At 37.0% G+C, this 18,999-nt stretch overlaps 1 protein-coding gene across 1 annotated transcript; it reads right to left on the bottom strand.

The window, feature by feature from the left end:
- Positions 1-5,780: 5,780 nt before the first annotated feature.
- Positions 5,781-18,409, bottom strand: LOC148066064 (uncharacterized). Its single transcript, XM_087808053.1, has 4 exons — positions 18,078-18,409; positions 12,971-15,336; positions 11,275-11,346; positions 5,781-6,000 (listed from the first exon to the last, which is right to left on the bottom strand). The coding sequence occupies exons 2-4, from the start codon at positions 15,253-15,255 to the stop codon at positions 5,781-5,783; spliced, it is 2,577 nt and encodes an 858-aa protein (XP_087664179.1). The 5' UTR covers positions 15,256-15,336; positions 18,078-18,409.
- Between the last annotated feature and the right edge of the window lie 590 nt (positions 18,410-18,999).

Here is an 18,999-nt window from a genome sequence, read left to right as displayed (position 1 = left end):
TAATTAAGACATAATTCAGATAAATTAAGCCTCCAAGAATACAAATATAATGTAGAAATCAGACCCATACTACTTCCTGGCTAATTTACATTTTGTTTGGTTCACAACTTTAAGTATTTTTGAACCCTTGTGTGATTTTTTTCGCCCCTCTTGAATATGATAAAATAATTGTTGTATGTTGTAAATAAAAAAGTGTAGTCATTAGCTCAACAGACTGGTTGCTAGGTAACTGAAAGACGTTAAATTCCAATAAATGTAACAAATATACCTGATAAAATCCAATTACATGACAGGAAATAGTTACACAAAAATAAACCTGCTATTTTTAAATCGATATAAACGATGAACTCACTTACCCTCCATTAGGAATGGTTGAGAAATTGATATTTGGGAAGATAATTTCCTTAGCCGAGGAGCTTGTATCCAGCAGGGACTCATAATGTGTATTTATGGAACGAGAAGGGGAGTAGGATTGTAAACATGGTGAACTGGAAGTTACTGTCTTCTCTGTGATTTACTGACAACATTAAGTATCACAACATCTTGTTAAAACAAAAGCGAATAAAAGCACATGATGGATATGGTTGTTTCTTCCACCTGGTGGACAAAAGTGTGTAGTGAACCCTGGTGTTTTTGAAAGTAGACTAATAAAAACATATATATATCTATATAGATATATTCTTTTCAAACAAGCGTTCCATTTGTAAATAATGTCGCCCCGGTTTTTGTTTGCAGTGCGTTGGTGGTTGAAAAGAGACGGCGTGGATTTTTGGCCTTGAAATTTGATTGTTGTCAGCCAATTTGAGAAGTTTGAAAAAAGGCCTTGCAGCCGTGCAGACTGTCAGGCCTCTTCACTCCTGCTGCTGCGCTGATGAGACGTGAGCGAAGCCCGGAGTGATGTTTCTGACTAACAAGCTCCTTCTCACTGTCGTGTGGCTGCCGGTCTGACCTGCTTCGGCACCACCTTCAGAATAAAAGCTCTGTTTACCCAAAAACGATAACTGTCGTGGACGAAATGGATTTACCTTGAGCTGACGGAGCCACCGGTGGATCCTCCAACCTGACTGTGGTTTTGAAGCCTCCGGTAGATTCCAAGGACACATTTGTACATAAAAAAAAAGTATTCCTACGTGACTCGCCTTGTTCCCTCTCACTAGTTGACTTTATTATGTTCTATTTTACAGGCACGCCCCAGGTGCATTCTGGGTATCAACTGTCCAGTCATCAAATGTGAGGATTGCTTCAGGTTTTTTATTGTAATTGGGTGCAGTATGTTGTTAAAGCGATGATGAGGATGAGGATGATGAGCTTTATTGCCCGCTCAAAGTGCAGCCTTTGGCCCTTTGGCTTTTTTTTTTTTATGTGGCCCTCATGAGGTCAAAGATCCTGTAGAAAACTATTTAATTTTGTATTTATTTACTAGTCTTTTTGACTTTGTAGTGGGTATTTATTGCCCTTGAAAAAGATATAAGTGAATATTTGAAAATGACATTATGTCAGATTAGAAAATCATTTTTTTAATAAAATACAATAAAATAATAATAAATCATAATTTAAACCTTTTTTTTAACTTATTTTCAAACATTTAATCCTCCGTAATCCCTCATTATATATACAACTATGATAATAAGCATTATGATTTTTAAATAATATGATATATATAGAGTAAATAAGTACATATAAAAATAATTTTCTGAAATGAAAAGACGGATTAAAAAATGTTTTTATAAAATACAATAAAATAATAATAAATCATAATTTAAGCATATTTATTCTATATATTTAATCATTCAATCCTTCGTTTTTGCTTGATGGCCCCTTACAATAATCATTGTGTAAAATGTGAGTATTTATTGCCCATCAAACAATATATATAATATAGTTTTAATACAAGATGGACGTTACAGTCGAGCAGTATGTAAGTAAGTAAGTAAGTAATTTTTATTTGTATAGCGCTTTTCCAGACCAGGGTCACAAAGCGCTTAAACAATCAAAACAATATTCAATAAAGTATATACTTTAAAGATCAAGATAAAAACTGATAACACAACAGGAGTTCCAGAAAATCAAGGAAAAGCCTGAACAAATAAAAACGTTTTAAGATGTTTCTTAAAGGAGTCAGTAGACTCCATCAAGCATGTCTTTTCGGATGAAGACGAAGACAACTGAGCTCCAGTCGCTACATTAAAATGAACAAACATTTTTGCCAATAACTCTAAAATCGAACTCATCTATTATTGCAAAATTGTATAAGATGAGAAAATAAACCCCAAAAAACCTTAATACAGTTCTAACAACACAAAAAAAATATGTTTGTTAGAGTTATGTTCGATAATATTTGAGTTAGGATTGGTTAGGTCAAGGTTAGGGATAGGTTAGTTAACCAAAAATGATCAAAAATAAGAATTTCTGACTACTTTCTTAAGGGTTAAAGTTATTACCCCCCACTGGATCTCTTGAATTTTGACTTTCATTATAAATAAATAAATTAAGTCAGGGCTAAATCAGGATTATGCTCAGTTACGAACATCTAAATAAATTTAAAATAATTTAATCATACACCACAACAAGATAATTATGATGCACTTATATCCATGTCAAATATAAGTTACTAATTTGTGACAACTTGCTGAAAATAACCGTAGGCTTTTTCTTCTTTTAATGCAACACATAAAAAACATCACTGTAGACCTTCTTGTGTGATCTGCACAGATAACAAGAAAATAAGTTATTTATTTCTATAGCTTCTTGTTTATTAGCTTAAAAAAAAATGAGGGACGAATCCTCAAATAATTTGTGGATCCAGATGGTTATTTTAAACCTCGACTGTTCCTCGTCCCATTGTTCACATTTTCTTAAAAATGTTTGGGAATATTTTTCATCCCTTTCTAGCCTTGGATGAAGATCACGTAACTGCAAAAATCAAACTGCATTCGTCGACGATGCTCTCCACTATATCAGCGCTTCTCAGCAGCTCAACACTGAATGGACCATTGAACCAAAATAATGAGTTGCTCTATGAGAGCACGATATACGTTTCACTTTGAACAGGGTTGCCTGCGTAAGGGTAGACATTTCATTTTAGGGGGGATTTTGTGAATTGTTCTTTATAATTTTTTCTAATAATCTTTTTTCTCCTCTGTGTTTTTAGGCCAGATCATTTTGTTCATGAACCAATAGTCTTGAAGAGGAGGAATGGCCAGGAATGCTGTTCAAAATAGAATATATAATGTGTCAAAATCAACAATAATAATCATATTTTCTCACTTAAGGAATGGCTAAAATAAACTGTGCTTTGCTAATATGGCTAATATGTTAAATCAACTATTTTGATCCAAAAAAAGACTAAATACTAATTGAAAAGCAAATAAATAAATAGTAACTTTTGAGAGACATTTTTTTTAGGATTGTATTTTAAGTTAATGCATTGGAATGAAAGTTTATTTTAATATTAAACATTTTCATTCCATGAAATATATTAATGTTTAAATAACAACAACTGAATTTTCTTTAAACGGCAACTAATTTAATAATAATAATAATTAATTTTCTTTAGAAGCACCTTTCTCGGCACTCACATGAGATTCAAACAGCCAAGCATAAAAACAGAATTAAAACATTAAAACCCGTAAAAACACAATTAAAACACAGTGATCAGGTGCAATAAACAGATATAAATAAATATGTTTTGAGATGTGATTTAAAATGGTCTTCCTCTTCAAGATGCCCCTCATCATGACCACGTTTTGAAGTTTTTAATTTATAAAGTTCTCCCACATCTGAAATCTCAGCGGACAAGAGGCTACGAGAGTAGAGTCCATTATAATAATAATAATAATAATAATAATAATCTCTATTTATATAGCGCCTTTCTAGACGTAATAATGGCTTCACTCCTCCTCCAGCCAGCTGTAATCACACCCCGCTTTGTTTATACAACGAGTCCCTTGGTGGTGGAGACTTCCTGGATTGCCGACACGCGGTGACAGGTCTTGATGCTTGACCAATCACAGCAAAGTGGGTGTGGTTATGGTAAACACGATTTTAGCTCCAGAAATGTGCTTAAGCACATTTTCTAATGTAAATGTTTCAAAGAAAAGAGAGTTTTGTACAAACACACTCATACTCATGATACAATATTATCTCTGTTTTCCTCCTTTTACACTTGAACTCCTAGAAAAATATCTTTACCCTGCTGTGGCTGGAGGTCAATCTTTGCCACACTGCGCTGGAGAACACTGTGATTACCGCGGCACTCCATCACGTCTTTGTTTTTCTCAGAAACCTTTTATTACGGTGAGATTGTTCGGGGAGTCCGAGACCATCAACCAAATTGGCCCGAAAAGCCCAAAGACGGGCCTCCACGCGTTCATGCGGTTTCTCACGCCCTCGAGAAACAACAAGAGCTTTATTCTTCATTTCATACCTACAAACGTGTTCATCTGGAAAATACATGAGGTGAGAAAACGTCAACAAATTTTCACCAGACGGGTTCACAGGGTTGTCGGAAAACTCACAAAGACGCTAACGGTACCAAAGGTGAAAAATTGCATTAATTATCAATTAAACTGAAATCCTTCCTTTTTTTGGTCAAATTTATAGAAAATATATTTGGATATTGCTACATATTATGTCTGTGCAATTTTATTCATAGCATATTTTTTTTGTTTTTTTTAAACCTTGTGTTACCTCAGGGTCAAGGTGACCCAAATGCCTGAAAACTAGTGATGATCTGATGAAGCTTCACGAAGTCTCATGAAATATAGCATCATTTTTAAACTGATAGCGCCACCTATTGACCTCTAAACAACATGAAACTGTTTCATGAAGCTTCATCAGCACATCTCTACTGAAAACACCTTTGTTGACCAGATATAACCTATACCTGACCAGAAACAGTTTCCTTCAACTGAGAAAAATCTCTAAACTTAGGAAAATGACGTCAGAACACGATCTGGAGCTTATTGTCCATGCATGTATCTTCTCGTTTAGATTATTGTAATAGTTTCTTTTCGTGTCTAAATGAGAAGAAGCTGTCTTGCCTGCAGTTAATACAAAACTCTGCAGCAAGACTTCTGACCTGCTCTAGTAGAAGAACTCACATTTATACCATCCTTAAAATTCTTCACTGGCTGCCAGTTTCTTCCAGGATAAATTTTAAAATTCAGTGGTGTAGTGGTGGAAGTCGTTCACCTTGACCCAGAGGCAACACAAGGGATACCCCAACACATTTGTTTTCAGGCCTTTGGGTCACCTTGACCCTGAGAAAACGCTGGGGTTAAAACATTTTTTTATTGTAATTTATTTTTTTCTATTTCAGTAGAATTTTCTAGCCTGATATAAAAATATATTGATACTCTTTTTTGTTTTTTTAGCTAATATATTTATCCCAATGTCAATTTAAGATACATATTTTTGTAACTCCTCAAAAGATATTAGGAATATTTACATTTTTTTTCAAACAATATAATAAAGTGCGTTTCTTCTGAATTCATCACACCAATAAATAAACGTGTCTCTTATAATATGACAAAATACACTATAGAACATTTTTCGTCACATATTCTGTTGCGCTGTTGTACAATATGTAAAGCATTCAGTAGCAATTTTTGGCTTAACTTCAGTTCAAAGAGCTTATCGGAGTAAAATTCTGGATCAAAAAGTGAAATGTTTCTCAGATCCAAAACTAAGTCCAGTACCTTCTCAGTACCTACAAAATATATTTCCTCAATGGGATGTTGTTATTTGTGGTCACACACACATCGTTTTTTTTTGCAGTCCTACACCTGATCGATCCTTCTGGCCAACCTTTTGCACAGAGTCTTGCACAGTTTTTTACTCTTGGCCTTCGACCTTTTCAGGTTCCTGGCGACGCTCTTGATCCACCTCAAGTGCTGCGACTGGGACAGACGTCGGTGGTGGTGCGACGATGCGTCATTCCCAGGGTGATTGAGAACCTCGGTGAAGTATTTCTCCTGCTGCCTGAAGTCGTACTCCACACTGCCGAAAGAAAAACGAAAAAAAAAAAAAAAGGTAAAAACATGAGGATCGTGTTGATTCAACCTGACGGATTATCACGAAAAACCTGACTCGTAAAACGTCTCTGACAGTTTCTGTAAAAAATCCTCACGCATCGGAGACTCGTCCTCACGTTACACGAGACTCAAAACTTGTCCGACATCTTTATTTCAAGACAGAACATGGATTTCCCTTTGTAGCGAACGAGGCTATATTTTTGACAAGGCGGGGGAAAAGACATCCCTCGGCCCTTCCTGCCTGTTTTTTTTTCACGAGCGCCGAGCGTGTTCGCGCTTCACACCTGATGCAAGATTTGACAAAAGGGCGATAAGAAAGATGAAAGTCGGTAACAAAAAGACGAATCGCGTCGAAAGTTTCACTCGTTTTAAAAAATGTATCTCGATAAACTATTTATTTATCGGCAACGGGTTGATGTTTCAGGGGGTGTATTTTTAATGCTAAAATATGTTCCGTCTTCATAAATAAAAAGGTCTAGACTTCCTTCTGGTGAAAACAGGCGGATTGGGATGTCTCTGGAGCCGAGGGCCCGCCGCACCGGCATATGTTCTGACTATTGGCCCCGAGGATCTCATCCCTTCTAAACTGATGGCAGTCGCGGTACATTTTGGCAAGCGCCGTGGATGTCTGTCCACAGTTATGCAGGCAACTGATCCACTGCCAGATCAGTCACGCTGTCAGGTCGTCGCTGCCTGTTGAGCGTTCTCACTGGACCCTCGCGTCGACACGTGTGAAGGATGTGATACTGACGCCCACCCACCCCCTTTTTCCACACTTCAACCTTAGATAAAAGGAGAATTCAACCTCTGATATTTACTATTTTGACTTCAAGTTCAAGTTCAAGATCCTTTTTGTCAAATATACACGTATGCAAGACATTAAAATAAGAAATAAATACAAATAAATAATCAACAAAATGAAATAAATAATCAACAGTACTTCAATAATTAACTAATAAACAGAATATCAACAAAATTAACAAAGTTAAGGCACAGGTAGTGCAGTTTCTAACTCTGAAATAACTTTAAACACAAAATTATTATACTTTATATGTTAAATTTTTCATATTGGCTCAAAAAGTTTAGTAGATCATTCAAACACCTTCTTAAAGATTAAACCCTTTTACAATTCCTTACCTTAACCTTACGCTTTGTAGTGCAATATTACTGACTTAAGAAGTGCCAAAAGTATTATAGTATTCTAATAAACAGTGGTGTTTTTCCCTAAATATGTGACAATTCCTCAGGGGCCACATTGCATTCTATGACTGTGTAAATAAGGTAGCCCTAATAGAGAAAACAAAAACATAAATTATGAAGAAAAGGGTGTTTTTTCCAGTGTATTTATGCAATTTATTTCAAAACAATAAGCTTAAACTGTTATACATATTTTTTAATTCAATTTTTTAATCCATTCTCTGTCAAATTAAATGAGGGTTGAAAAAATAACTGATAAAAACAAAACAATTCAACGGAAAGAAAGAAACCATGATGAACAATATCATGTTATTTATATGATATTTCACCAGTTTTATAGTTTCCCTTTCACCTCATTAGGGCCGTATAAATAGAATCAGGGACCAGATTCAGTTTCCTTAGGTCTGGTTAAGATGGTTTTTGGTGCCATTGAAAACATTGAAAGCAATAACTTTAACATGATTTGAAAAGAACAACTAAAAAAAACTTTTGATCCATGTGTTAGATTTGTCCAACTGGCTCAGAAAGTTAAGTATATGATACAAAGACATACTTTTTAAAATGGTTATTTTTAATTTCAAATTTTTAATGTCTTGTTGTGAAACTCTACTGACAAAACAAATGGTCGTAATAAATAGTATCACAAGGTTCTTTATGAATTATATTTCAGTCAACGGGTGGTGAATTTAATTTCCTTAGGGGCCCACATTTCATTCTCTGACTACTGTAAGGGGCCGACAAGGGAGTCTTAATATATAAAAAAGCTGAAAAATTAGAATTGTAAATTAAGAAAAAAAGATGGAAAGTAAAAAAAACTAACTAGAATATGTAATAAATAACATTACACTTTTCTTTTAGCTATGTTTTTCAATACTCAAATTACAAAAAAAGTCTAGGTTTATACTTTGTATCCTGCTAACAATCTAGACAGTGTAGTGAACTGCACTTATTTTTTACTTTTAATTTAAATTCTTATTTTCTAGTTATTTATTATTTATGCTCCTATTGATCTTTGTACACTTTGTTCTTCTATCGGCCGCTGTGTGGTGACTGGAATCATAATTTCTCAGAGGAAATTTCCCAAGGGATCAATAAAGTTTTATTGTTTTAAATTATTTTGGAAGATGGGGGGAAAAAAACTGACAAAAACAAAAGAATAAATGGAGGGGACTTAAAAAAGAATTTCCTTAAAACCAACCTTGATGATTAAGTAACCAAAACCAGGAAAGAAGAATATGAAAACAAGTACAAAATAAGCAGTTTGTTGGTTCTTATTTCTACTTCATCAGTTTTGTAGTTTTCCTCTGAATTCACGAGGGCCTCATACATACCGTCAGGTCTAATTTAGATGCTTTGGGCAACAGAAAACAACTCACAACATGAGACAACTCCCCCATGATTTGTTGAATAAAAACAACCATGATTCAAATACATAGTTCCACATATTTACGTTACTGTCCTTTGAATCTCAGCGACAGGACGGCTGCTGTTATGTTCTGCTAAATCCTATCATGATAGTTGCCACGAGGAAAATAAAATCATCTCAAACGAGGCGTGATGTCCCCGAAAATAGCAACAAGAGATGGTCTCGCAATGATATACCATATGTTGTTTATGTCTTACATCATTTATCCTTTTTTTTTCCACTTGTTTCTCTGTTTTGTTAGTGTTTTTATAAACAGTGATGGTATGGAATACCATGAGAGCCACATTTAGGTAATAATTAAGTGTTTGGAAATAGAGAGATGCAACAACAAAAATACTTTTAAGCATTTTTAAAGACAATCCTTTACATTTATGAATCAATAAATATTACAAAAGTACCAACCGACCTAAGGGCGGAGCTAAGCTCCACACAGTGATTAGAGGGGAAGATTTAAACGGTAATGATTACGGGTGTGTTTTGTCAAGAATCATGTGCATGTGCAAGGATATGTTTGTAGTATTGACGAGTACTTGAATCTGGTGTTGCAGAGTTTACAGACCACATGACTCTTGACGAAGTCGTCGATGCTTTCATTTGTTTTGAAACCCAAATATGTCCAAACAACAGCTTTAAAATCAGATGGAGTTGACTGTATCCTCTCGTCCTCAGTCATCTCTGGGATCTCACAGGATTCCATTGATTCTCAAGCTGTGTAGAATGTATTGAAGTTGAAGTTGCTGATGGAAGTTTGATTGCAGCACAAAAATTGACACGTACTGTAAGTAAAATATATAATTATTATTATTTTTTTACACACTTGAAATAAGAACTATGATAAATATAAAATAGGACTTGAAAGCAAAATAAAAATACATATAGTGCTGTTGATATCAATTTGGTAAAGTGAATTTTTTTTTACATTATGAGGTTGTTGTAGCTAGGTGCTAAAACTGTTTTAAAGGTAGCGTATTTCAATATATATTTTTATTTAATCTCTATTTACAAACATGTTATTATTTTCTAATTGTGACTTCTAGTATTCCATAGTTTTCTGGACTGAATCACATTTTTTTTGTTTTCACATTGCTATATTCTTTGCTATAGGTTTTTATTTATATCTTCTTCCTATATGGGAAAAAATAAGTCATTTTCCAAAGGCTCTTACAAAGTCACCCATCACTGTCCTTGAACCCCGTGGACTTCATATTTTGGATAATAGCGATTTGTCTGCCAAAGAGAAATGTCCTCCTTCAACAGCAGTTCAAGTAATTACTTTTCAAAAAAAGTGACGTGAGCATCAGGAGCCATTTCTTTATTAAAACTACAACATTCTATCACAAACTCCGTAAATTGAATGTTTGGATAAATTGAGTCATATCTGCTGAGCAATGGAACTGGCACTTACGCTGAAAGATTTATGGAGTCCTCTGGGAGGAAAGCGAGAGTTTCCTGTGTTCCTCCAGCTACGAAAACAAAGCGGTGCGGAGTTTTTGTTTGGGGAGCTGCCAGAGCAGTGAATGATTAATTTCATCTGAAGTGCAACGGGCCGTCACTGTTGGTGAAAGCATCCGCCATTTTAAAAAGTGTCGACTGCGTTGACGGTCGCGCAATCTTGTTCATGAAAGAGCCACTTTGTCACGAAGTGCGTGACTACTACTGAATGCTTAACAAGAGCTCTACGTTTATAGTACTTCGATCAATTGATCAGTACAAAAACACAGGATGTATTATAGAAATTTGTAAGGATTAAATCGCAGCAAACTGGAAAAATTAGGAGCCTAATCTCCACAGAGTGATTAGAGGGGGAGATTTAAACGGTAATGATTATGGGTGAGAATAGATACAACGTATCACGATACAATGGCTACGATACAATATATTGCAATACATTCTGATACTGTAGGAACAAAGAATATATTTGTACTATTATCTGTATACTCTGGTTTTGCAGATTTTACAATCCAAACCAAACAGAAAAATAAGTTCAAACGTCAGCTTTTAAAAGCTTGCTAGAGTCGACTGTATCCTCTCGTCCTCAGTCATCTTGCAGGGTTTCATTGTTCCTCTAGCCGCGGAGGATGTAATGACTGCTGCCATCTAGTGGCAACACAAAAACAGATACTCTCATGTTGATTTTTTATTAAAAATACAATTATTTTATACAAACTTATACTAAATATAATATATGGTTCGGCATCCAAAATATATATATATACTATTGATGCCGTTGATATCAATTTGGTATTGGGAAAATAACGCAAATGTATTCAATATTTTATTGAAGGTAAGCTGAGCCTCTCGAATATTAACTTAACCAAAATATTTGTTATACAGTATGACTCTCTACAGTCAGCGCTATGTATTTAATATGTTTGTGGGAATAAAATAGTTCCCGCTGATCGTTGAATTAAGCGAATAAAAGCCGGTGAGGCGCCGCATCTATGCGCCTCACCTCTAGGGACAGAAGTTCCGGGAAGAAGAGTCGTTGTGTTACAAATGGAAAGACTTGCTGTGTGTAGAACCAGTAAGGTTCAAGAATGTTAAAGGCATTTTGAGACAGAAACTTTGTCAGGGTGACACACACACACAAAAAGAAAAATTTGACCTTCACTTCACCTGTAAATGGCGCAAGCAGTCTTCTGGCAAGTGGAGCAATTCTTGAGGTCGCTTGCAGTTTTCCTCCTCCCACTAATAAAAGACAAACGTAATTTCACTCCGGAATCTGATTTTCCACATGATCAATGAAAGACCGTAGGCAATAATGACCAGCTTGAGCGCAATGACGTCAGACGTTATTCCCCTATCAGCGGCTGGTTATTCTAAATCATGACCTAGGCGACGGTCACAACTCATTAGCAGACCAAACGGGATGAGACTGATTGACGGAGACACATCGCTGCTGGGCAGACTTGCTGCTAAAAAAAAAATCTCTTTGAGAGTCTTGCCCCCATTGAATCAAGTAGGTTTCTGTCACAGAGGCCCAAAAAAAATGGGGTTAGAAAATTAGTTGAATTTCTCTTATGTTATAATGTTTTGAACGGCATACTATTAAGACAAAAATCATGTTTATATAGATAGATTTGAGTCTGTATAAATTATTGTATATCATGCATTTAGTTTACAACTGTATATGGATACAATTGGAGTCATTACATAATCAAATAATTCATAATTATTTGAAATTACAACAAACACAGAGATAAATGTTGCATTAACTCAGTTTTATCTTGACCTTTAAAGTATATATTTATTGAATATTGTTTTGATTGTTAAAGCGCTTTGTGACCCTGGTTTGGAAAAGCGCTATACAAATAAAAATTACTTACTTACTTACTTACTTAACATACCTAAAAAAAAGAGAAATCTGTAAAAGCAAACACAATTTATTCACTTTTCACTGCTGCTGCTTTTTATGCTTTAATGCATTTTGATAATTCTAATTCAAACGGTGACCTTGAGTGTCCCGAAAAGCGCATTAAATCAAATGTATTACGTATATAATTATTATTATTTATTGCTATTGCTAGTATTTAGTTATTGCTATTTAGTGTTCCATCATATCTGACTGTGGCCCAATTTTTTTCTTATTTTTCTTTTTGAATATATATCTGATCAAATTTATATTATAGGTTTTAGTATTTAGATACATTTGATCAATCTTTCTAATTAAAATCTCTCTCTCAATATATATATATAGGTCGTTGGTGTTGAATTTCATCTTTACATTTACTTATAATATAATTTACTTATATTTCACGTAATTTACAATAAACATAATACACAATTTTGAATTTTGAACATTTACTCTTTCAAGCCTTACCTGACCTTGTGTGGTGTTCTTATTATTTTTGCCCTTGATTGTAAGTATTTTGCTGTGTTATTACTATCATTATAACTATTGTGTTGTTGTTTTTATTGTATTTATTGATTCTATCATCCACTTTACTATTGTTATCTTCACAAATATTCTGATTTTCTTTTGGATCAACTAAATAAAACTTTGATTTCTTACTTCACAAATAGGTTTTATAGTCATTCATTAAAGGCGCCATATTAAAAATACTATTTATGAATATCTTATCTGCATTTTTTTTTTTTTGTTATGTTCTTTAGTTGATCTTTTTTTTTTTTTAAACTTATTTTTGCTTTTGGTTTGATGTCCCCTCCAACATTCACAGTCTTTAATGTGACCCCTGAGAAAATTAAATTGCCCCTTCCCTGCTACAGCTGGGGTTGAACCCAAGACCATCTTGCTCCGAGGCTGCGTCTCATCTTTTATATCTCATGATCTAAAGCGAACGGATCCTCTTACCCAGCGCTGGGAGAGTGACACGCCTCCAGGTCGTAGATGATGTTGAGAAGAGTCCGGATCCTGTCCTTGTTGGCCACCAGACTGGCCTCCACACTCTCCAGCCTCTCCCGGAGGTTCGCCGACTGGCGACACTGCGGGGACGGCGGCAGTAAAAAAGCGGCACCGGCCGGGTGCGAGTGCGCCGTACAGCTGTCCCCTGGCTTCGGGGCGCTTAATTTCGGGGTTATTACTGCCCTGCGGTCGGCGGGCGTCTCGTCGCCGACGTCTTCGAAACAAATCGCGCACAATTCCCTGTAGCGAGTCGCCGCTCGTAGCGACGCCACGCTTTGATGGACGACATCGGAGATAATGGGCTTGTAGCTTGTTTGTGTCTCGCCCGCGTCGATCGATTCATATGAACGTTTATCTAGATTTGATTGAACATTTCCACGCGTGGTCGATACGCCCGTGACCTCTGATCTAGACCCTGCGAAAGATTGTACAGGGTGTTCCTCGTATTCTTTATGGCCAGTGCTGCTACTTTCCCGCGTGTTCATCCGACACTGCGGACGAGCGCTCCCCGACTTTATCGCGGAGTTGCTTTTGGGATAGTCGGCGACATGCGACGGGTTCGGATTTTCCCGCCGCAAAACCGATGGCGTTCGTTGATTTAACATGCGGTCCTCATCGGGAACACTTCTCGCTTCGCTAGCCGAAGCGTCCGCCGTCTGGTTGTTGCCGCTCTGAAGTGAATTCCCGCTCTCGGGATCCCGTTTTCCCACGGCGATGCTTCCCTGATCGGGGCGACGGAAACCGGGCTCATTAGCGTCATTAGCCGCGACTTCTTCTGCTGTGTGGAGCGTCTCGTAATGACCGGCCAATTTGTCGTGTTTGGGCGTCGCGTCCGTTTGAAGAGAGGCGCGCCAGCCACTGTTGTTGTGGTGTTCCCTCAGTGTAGACAAAGAGGATGAAGCCGAAGAAGATTTCACTTGGTTGGAAGAGTTCCTGAGGGCTTTCTTCTTGCACAGAGTGTTACCGAACGCCGCTGCGGAAACTAGCTCTTCGCTTGTACTCATCCCCACTTGTGAGTTCGTCTGATGATTCTCGCTAACCGGCATGTCGAGAGAAGCAGATTTGAAGCAATGTTTAATTCCTGAGTTCGGCCGGTGGTTTGATTGGCTGTTGGCACCTGAATTGCACGTCGATGTTTTACCGATGGTTTGGGATTGAGGGGCTCGGGAAGGTTCATTTGTTCTGTCCAAAGCTGGAAGTGAGTGCGAGAACATTGAGCCGTTTTCAACGACTCTTCCTGGTTCTTGCATCAAAGGTTTGGATTCCTGCGCTTCATAACTGTTGGCTGTATCTATTGTCGTTTGGTGGACTTTGATCTTCGGACGAGACAATGAGGGGATGTTGGATTTGGTGGCCGTGGCCATGAGCGGAGTCACCAGTCTAAAACCCGGCGGTCGATACGGAGGTTTTCGATCGTTCCTCGTTTCAATGGTTGCTATAGTGACGGTTTTTGCACCGGTGTTACCTGCCGGAGATGGTCCGTCTATTGGATGAAGCGGATACGCCTGGAAAGGCATTTTCCTACATTGCAGGTGAATGTTGTCCAACTTGAGTCCGTCTCTGAGTTGATGCTGATTCGATTGATTCCTTATCTGGGTGGAACACTTACTACTCAGCGATTGTGACCCGCCGCAATTGCCGCATATATTTTCCTGCACGCTTAAAGCTGTGTAAACCAAGGCCTTCCCACTTTGTTCTCTACTACTACCACCTTTTCTATTTCCACCCGAGGGTTCCTCGCTTAAGACGCTGATCCCTCCCATCATGTCTGAATCCACGACGCTGCCGTTGGAGAAACGACCGGTAGGTTTAGTCCTAAAGTTGCTAATATTCCCTGTGAAGACGTTGGGAAAAGTCTCCTTAATGTTCCTGTGGCAGTTTTCACCTCCAACTGTTTTAAAAGTCACTTCTTTCTTGGTTTTCAGCTCGCCACTTTTCACTTTCAACGCCGTCCTTTTCTCCTTTGTCGCGAGGATCTCCTTGTACTCTGTTTCCTTGGCGACGTAGCTTTTGGATGCCTGATCATCGGCGGACGAGAAGAGAGTTTCAGGTAGAAGGGTTGTGGGTTTGTTGATCGCCGGGGACGTCTGAACGCCAATGCTGCAGTTCAGACCCAAAGTTTGCAGCAGGGCTTCTTTTTTCCTGTCCGCCGACGCCGCCTTCCAGCCTCCGACAAAGGCCGGAACACCCAAAACTGGAACTGGAGTCGTCAGGTCAGCGGCTCGTCTCCCCATCCCCTTGTCGGCTTGACTTTAAAGTTTCAGAAATCAAGAGGGCAGCAGCGTTTCCACGTCATTTAATCCATATAAAAGGAGCTAACAGGGGAAAAAAAAGAGAAAAAGTAAGCAGCGTGAACTCAAGACATGGAACACTGCACAAATGATGTTGACCTCACGATACACTATCCAAACCACTTTGGAGCAGCAACAAAAAATATATATGATTGTTTGGAACTTTCAGACCTTTTCGTTGCATGCTTTAGCAATTTTGTCGGTACCAGCAAATTCTACAAAATAAGAAGCAATTCAGGATTTGGGTTTAAAGAAAATGCATGGATTGGACTCTTGTTTTATTTTAATATGTGTTTTATATAATGAATCTCTTTTTATTTCATTCGTATTATTTCCTTTTTTATATTATGTTCTGCCTCTATGACAAGGTAATGCATTTTTTGAGGCTTTATTGAAAAAAAATCAGTACTTTTTTAAGGTTATTTGTCATGTTGTTGCCGAATAAGTCATTTTACATTGTTTTTTTTATCTAATTTAAATCAGGTGGACAGTTTCCCCTTTACAGCAATCATGTTTTTAACAATACAAATGACACAAATAAAGTATAATGTTACATTAAAATAAAAATTAAATTTTATCAACGAATATAAATAAAGCTTTGCAACTGAAAATACATTGAATAAGCTAATTTCACTTATTTTTGACGGTTTGTATTTGTCATAAATATTGTAATTTTTCATTTGCTTTCAAACTATAATGTTTGACTATTCATTTTGACATAAAGCACTTTCAACAGTGTTCAAAAAGTGCAACAGATTCCATTAGAAATTCTACCTAAAAATAAGCAGGTTTAAAAACTTTTTTTTACTGGTTTCAACCACATGAATTTTTAATCTGTTCGTGCTAATGGTGTCAGCCTCCTATATGATCTATATAATATTAGCATTTCAAACAGGAGCCCAAGAAGAATTATTAATTACCAACAGAGAAAGAATACTCAGCCTTCACGGGACGAACACTTTCTCTTCCCGTATGTGTCTTTATCTGTAGTGGTCGGTGACGGGACACTTCTGGCCGCCACAAGGTCAAAGTGAAATTGGAAAGATAAACAATGTGAAAGCAAAACAATATTTTGATCTTGGGATTTATCTGCTTTTTTTTTTAACAGCTACGTTTTAATCACGTAAACCTTTTATATTAAAATGTATAATGTATATGTATAAAATGTAACATAAATATTCATAATATATCATATTTTCTAATTTCTAAAGATTTTTTCAAGCATTGAAGCTTCATGAAGCAGTGTCATTATTTTAAGGGTCCACTAGATAGCGGTCTCTGTACTATTTTCCTTTATTTTGACACATTATTTTTAAACTGATGGCACCACCTACTGACCTCTAAACAATATGACACTGTTTCATGAAGCTTCATCAGACTATTACTAGTCATGACCCGAAGAACAAGATGGCGGATACGAGCAGCCCAAATTACTTTTCCTTGTCAGAGGAGGTTAAAGTGCTCAGTCATTCGTGAGAGACTCAAATATAACTCTCCTCCACATGGAAAGAAACAAGTTGAGGTTACGTGGGCAACTTTTTAAGATGCTTTTTTCTGGACATCTTTGTCAATAGGAGGTAAGTAAGTAAATAAGTAAGTTAAGTTTATTGGTAAAGTGCCTTTCTAGACCAGGGTCACAAAGTAGTTTAACAATCAAAAACAATACACAGTTAAAATATATACTTTAGAAGGAGAGGAAGATCGTTCCAAAGCTTAGGAGCAACAGCCTGGAAGGATTTTCAAGGATTGGGGAAATGTGAGTTCTTCTACTAGAGCGGGTCAGAATTCCCGCTGCAGAGTTTTGTATTAACTGCAGGCGAGACAGATCCTTCTTGTTTAGACACGAAAATAAACTTTTACAATAGTCTAAACGAGAAGATACAAACAAATGGATTATAAGCTCCTGATCGTGTTGTGACATAATTTTCCCAAGTTAAGATATTTTTCAGTTGAAGGAAACAGTTTCTGGTCAGTTTTCTGCAGTGTTGAACTAGAGACATGTCTTTGTCAAATAAAACACCCAGGTTTCTCAGGCTCAGTTTGGTGTTTTAAACATGTTAAACTAGGAGGAGACCTTGGGGCAGAACCCGGGACACGTCAGAGAGACGATGTTTCCCGCTTGACGTCGGAACCTCTGAGGGTTTCAGAAGAAGTCTGGACTGAAAAAAAAAGCGTGTTTTTCTCAAGGTCACTCTTTTTCTAACTCAAACTGACACCCATCATCTTAGATAAAATACATTTTTCATCCTTTCATTACTTTTGGTTTTGGGCATTTTTATGTTTTCTACAAAGTTATAATCTTAAAAGCCAAGAGATGTCATGTGAATAGAGGTTTTACGTAACAACTATCGAGTTTCATATTTGTTTGAACACCAATCATTTGGCTCATGTGGCCACAAACACATTTACCCAGCGTTATGGGGACCCCTGTAGCTTTGAGTGCTTTGTAGTCAACAACATTATAGACTCTGTGTATGTGTGTGGGCAAGAGATTAACTACTAAAATATGCAAATATGAGAGGGATTGGTGTACACACTCCCACCATCGCTCCTTCACACACACGTCCTGACAAGCCTTCTTTCCTCTTCATCACCCTAACCGCCACCTGTCAACCATGTCAAAAATTGAGTCATCTGGTGATTTACTTGAGCTCCCTGAAGTGACCTATATTTCCCGTGACAAGTATTCCGCTCAACAAACATCATTTTTTTTTCTTAAATGTAGTTTGAACATTCATCCACATTTTTTTTAGCTTAAAACTTACCAGGTCCACGATGCTGCGAATCCCTCTTTGTTGAATCCATGATCTGGAGTTTGCACTTTTTTTTTTGCTGTTTACATGCTGGAAACTCTTTCTGGTTTGCTGATGATGAATTTGGGAAAAAAAAAAAAAAATGTCCCTGGTCAAGTTCATTTAAAAAAAAGCTGCTGATTTAATCCGTCTAATGTCGGTAAATCTTCTCGCTCTTGTTCTTGGCGCTGCCGCTCGGATATAACACACAAAGACAGCAGACTGTCCTCCAAGATACTTGTGTCCTGCTACGCCTTTCTCTTCCCTCTCTTTCTCTCTCTCTCTCTCTCTCCTATTCCTGCTACTATCCTCTTCCTCCTCCTCCTCCTCCTCCTCCTCCTCCTCCTCAGCATCCATGCAACCAGATTTACAGTCGGGTGGAGGTCTGAAGCGAGGGAGGAGTGATGCATCAGGAAGGTAGGGAGTGTCGGTAAATTACCAGCCAAACCAAAAAGTTAAATTGAGTCAATGATTTTTCATTATAAAATGATAATTTAAGTGAAAAGAAATCATATTTTTATTTTATGAATGGCCTAAAACACAGTTGAGAGTTGAAAGTGTGACTTTTTATCTTTATTTATATCTATTGACGCGAGTAAATGTTGCTTGATTTTAGTTAAAAAGCTAAAAGAAATGATTTAAAACTACATTAGGCCAGAGTATATATAAATGATCAGGGCAACAGTGGATTACATTGCAGAATACACTTTTTTCCAAGTTATATTTTTAATTTTTTTATGTCTTTTTTTTCAGATAAAGTCCAATTTGTTTAGTTTGTATTTAAGAACTAAACTTTTTGATTCTAATTTAGCGCCTTAAAGTAGTGATGAAACAGTGTCATATTGTTTAGATGTCAGTAGGTGGCGCCATTAGTTTAAAAATGATGAAGTGATGT

Source organism: Callionymus lyra, chromosome 14 (assembly GCF_982586985.1).
Source record: "Callionymus lyra chromosome 14, fCalLyr1.hap1.1, whole genome shotgun sequence".
Lineage (NCBI taxonomy): Eukaryota > Metazoa > Chordata > Actinopteri > Syngnathiformes > Callionymidae > Callionymus > Callionymus lyra.
This window is presented reverse-complemented; position numbering and strand designations above follow the sequence as displayed.

Bases quoted from the DNA above. Each gene is read 5' to 3' on its own strand.
- LOC148066064 (XM_087808053.1), bottom strand. From the start codon at position 15,255: ATGGGGAGACGAGCCGCTGACCTGACGACTCCAGTTCCAGTTTTGGGT. The intron at 11,347-12,970 runs GTAAGAGGATCC...GTCTTTTATTAG, and splicing joins TGTCACTCTCCCAGCGCTGG to TGGGAGGAGGAAAACTGCAA. The intron at 6,001-11,274 runs GTGAAGTGAAGG...TTCTTTCGGCAG, and splicing joins ACTGCTTGCGCCATTTACAG to TGTGGAGTACGACTTCAGGC.